Here is a 3,972-nt window from a genome sequence, read left to right on the forward strand (position 1 = left end):
ATAGATAGATAGATAAATATAGATATAGATAGATATAGATTAGTTTGTGTTTTTTTTAAAAAAAACAAAAAGAAGAAGAAGACATGGTAAAATCACGATATAGTTATAGATATAGATAGATAGATAGATAGATAGAGATATAGATAGATATAGATTAGTTTGTGTTTTTTTTTAAAAAAACAAAAAGAAGAAGAAGACATGGTGAAATCACGTTTTGATGCGTCGCTTCCAAGGGGGATCGAACATGCATGTCTTCAGAAAACTTAAAGCCGTTACCACTGAACCCAGACGACTTTTGCTACTGGGTTTGGCGTGACATATTTATATTTAACAGGTAAATTTTTCAATACAAAAACAAGGTTCGGGAAAAAGTCACTGGGTTCGTCCGAACCTGCACCCTCAATTGTAGCTCTGCCCCCGACGGAGCCAGAAATTGAAGTTTATAGGTTCAAGATTTTAGTCTGTTTATGTTACTCAATTCTAAATTAATAATTTACACATATTCAATAGATTTATTAAGATAAATACGGAATTGGACCAAAGTTAGTACATTCAATCAAACCTGTATCCTACGTGCTAGCTCCGCCCTGATTGATTGCAGTAGAGAAAAGACCGTATTGTGTCTGTAAGAAAAGTTGTTTACTGATTCCCATGCACCTTAGTTTTCTTAAGAACTAACCATCTTTTTAATTTGATGTAAGAGTGCACTCATCACTAATTTAAGTAGTCCAAAAACTTGCCTAAACTGCCACAATGCCTTCTTTAATTTCACCAAAATTCACTTCATATAGGGTGTGTTTGGTAGGAGAGAAAATGTTTTCTATGGAAAATATATTTTCCTAGAGAATGTTTGGCAGCACTACGCAACCTTTGCTTCACTGTGGTGGTGGAATATCTTATATACTCAGTAATTTGCTGAAAGAGAGTATGATATAACATTGAATTTTCAGCAGAGTCAACCACTGCCGTCTACGGTGGTTTGGGTCTTATTTGCCAGTTGCCACCATCTGAAACTGCATCAAAACTATCTTCTTTGTCTTCCTTACTGCATTCTTGATTTTCCGGTACCGGAGAGAGGCACGCCGGTGATGAGGTGGAGGGTTTGTTAGTTTCACCTGTAGAACTGGCTTTTGAGTTCACCGGCTTCTGGCGGGCAATTCCGGCGAGGGAACTCCGATGAGTAGGCATAGGATGGTCGTGTTCTGAAGTGTAGGTGATATTGAACATGTTAGGGTCGGATCTATTTCGATCCACTTGTTTTCGGGCCAAACAGCCCTTTGAGCTGCTACATTTGTAATATCCCCTGTTAATCCACGAAAGAAATAATACCACACTTCAGAAAACGAGCTCTCTTTTTCTTTATAATTTATAAAAACTTTAAGGTTGTTTGGTTGATAATACAAGAATAATTAATTGTAGCATAAGATATTATAGTGTTTGCTTGGTCGCATAAGAAAATAATCACATACATAAACAATATAACGTTTGGTTAACAATATTAATTAATACTAACAATCAGTGGCGCAGCCACATAGTTATAAGAGATTTCGATTGACACTCCTTCGCAGCAGGAAAATTACACGATTTAGATAGGTAATAAATATATTTTTTAATATTATATAGTACTAGGTATTAAATTCCCTTGACTTATCGTGCATTTTCTTTTTAAAATTTTGACGTCTCTTTATGAAAATTCTAGCTTCGCTACTGCTAACAACATTAGGTTATGCAAACATTTATGCATGATAGAATGTGGAATAAAAATCTGTACTAGTAAGACAGAAATTAAACTATTTTAGAGTAAGTAATTCATATATAATATTCTTTTTATTATTAATTGTTGCATAAATAATGTCAATTCCGCCACTAACTAACATGTGAACCAAATAGTGATGTTAGCTAATTCATGCAAGGAACCTAAGAATGTACTGTACAAAAAGAAAGATTAAAAAGAACCAACCTAGGGTATGGGGAACCTTTGATGGGTTTTTGCCCATATTTTCTCCAAGCCCACTTGTCTAAAGACAAAGCCTCAGCAGGCAGTTGGCATACCTTCTTCAGCTTGTTCTTCCTGAAAAAAAATCCAAATAAATTTGTGAGAATCAGAATTTAAATAAATAAATTAATTAATAAATAAGCAGATTGACTTTGTGATAGGGGTATATGTCAACTGATAAAAGTCTACTTTTTCCATAAAAGAAATTTAATACTTTACATATGAAAAATTAAAGGAAGCCCGATGCATAAAGCATTTTGTATTCATGCAGGATCCGGGGAAGAGTCGTACCCTAAGGGGTGTAATGTCGGCAACTTACCCTAATGCAAGCATTAATAGCTGCTTTCACGACTCTAACCCATGACTTATAAGTAGGGGCAGATTCACGCTTAACGAAGTGGTGTCACGCGACACCACTTTGTCAATTTTTTTACTTTATATAAGTATTATTTACTACTGTGAGGAAACAGATAAATAGGAAAAAATGATACCACTTGACATAAATTGTCTCTTGGTGTGTTGATTATATGTTGTATTTTGCTTTAAGAGGTTAGAGGTTCAAACCTCAACGAACACATTTTTTTGGACCTTTTCTAACTTGAAACTCAACAAAACCAGTAGACTAAGACTATTTCTTGTCTAGAAGTATGATAATTAAAGATATTATTCCCGTTCTTCTATAAATTTCAACACCGCTTACAAAATTTCGATGTACGCCCCTACTTATACGTCACACGAAAACAAATTTACTGTCGCTACAAGGCTTCCCTTCTACGAAAAACTATAAATAGAAAATTTGAATTTACCTTTTTTGGATTCTTGGACTCATCTGAGGATATGAAGTACGACGGGACGTACTAGTTTTACTAGTTGTGAAATGCTTGGGCTGAATTAGTCCTGTAATAAGCTGATGATTGTGTAGATTTTGCTGATGTTTTAGTGTTTGATGGGTTGATAGATCTTGCAATCCTCCATTAACAAAAGGCTTGTAAAGACTATGCAACTCTTGAACAGCATTTGTGGTATCAAATTTTGGCTCAAATGAATCTTGAAAACAAATAAAGTTGTCAACTTGATGAACATTTGTAGAGTTAGAAATAGTAGTAATTGTGCTACTGCTGCTAGAGGAGGAGGAGGTGGTGGTGTTGGTGGCAGCGGTGGCGGTGCAGCCTCTGACCACCGCGTGTAGATCCCAATCTGCTTCCATATTGTCTTTACTTTGCCCTTTTTTTGCCTTGACTTTGTTTGAGAGAGGACCGTTAGAGAAAATGACAAGCTTTTGACTTTTGGAGATATGAAAAGAGACAAATAAGTGGAATACTACTACTCCCTACTATTTATAGAGAGAAAGTGAGTTTTGGCCTTTTGCATTAAAAAGTCCACTTTCGAGGGTAAAAGTTCCCTAATAAAGACTATTTTATAATTACATATCGAATTCAAAATATCTGATTAAGGATAAATAAATATTTACTATCGATCGCATATCGCTACTAGTCTAAAATACTATTTGTTTTAAAAAAAATTTCATATAGTAATTTGGTGTCCTATGTTATTTTATATTGGCATTTTAAATACATTCATAATATAAATTGAGAAGTTATCTCGTGAATTTGCTACAAATTTTACTTCCGATTTAAATAGTTTTGAATGCATGTCCCATCGAGTGTTTAAGTACACCATATTTCCCTTTTATTTTCAATTTTGTAGATAGAATTTTGAGTTCTAATTGGCTTTATAAAATGCTAATCCCGAGTAATTTCTCTTGTTTAATTTTTATCATCAAGATTCTTTTATTGTCAATAGTATTAATACAAAATTAACTAAAAATGAGGAGGGTTTTTTTTTTATTTTTCCCTCGTGACCGTTACCTACTTTTGGAACTTCGACTTATTCAAATTTATACTGTGTAAAATCAATTAAGAGGAAAAATGCTTTTTACAAAAAAAAAATTTGTGTCTATTTTTCAGGCTCTATTC

General features: G+C 33.9%; 1 protein-coding gene across 1 annotated transcript; it reads right to left on the bottom strand.

Annotated features, from left to right (window-relative positions):
• Positions 1-736: 736 nt before the first annotated feature.
• Positions 737-3,287, bottom strand: LOC109205203 (WRKY transcription factor 22-like). The gene is made up of 3 exons (XM_019367888.1): positions 2,803-3,287; positions 1,961-2,071; positions 737-1,303 (listed from the first exon to the last, which is right to left on the bottom strand). Exons 1-3 carry the CDS (start codon positions 3,201-3,203, stop codon positions 970-972), a joined length of 846 nt encoding a protein of 281 aa, XP_019223433.1. The 5' UTR covers positions 3,204-3,287; the 3' UTR covers positions 737-969.
• Between the last annotated feature and the right edge of the window lie 685 nt (positions 3,288-3,972).

The sequence above is a fragment of the Nicotiana attenuata genome, unplaced genomic scaffold (genome assembly GCF_001879085.1).
Source record: "Nicotiana attenuata strain UT unplaced genomic scaffold, NIATTr2, whole genome shotgun sequence".
In the NCBI taxonomy this organism is placed as follows: domain Eukaryota; kingdom Viridiplantae; phylum Streptophyta; class Magnoliopsida; order Solanales; family Solanaceae; genus Nicotiana; species Nicotiana attenuata.

Coding starts and splice junctions, on each gene's coding strand:
- LOC109205203 (XM_019367888.1), bottom strand. CDS start 3,203: ATGGAAGCAGATTGGGATCTACACGCGGTGGTCAGAGGCTGCACCGCC. Junction 2,072..2,802: donor AGTCCAAGAATCCAAAAAAG/GTAAATTCAAAT, acceptor ATTTTTTTTCAG/GAAGAACAAGCTGAAGAAGG. Junction 1,304..1,960: donor AAAGGTTCCCCATACCCTAG/GTTGGTTCTTTT, acceptor GTGGATTAACAG/GGGATATTACAAATGTAGCA.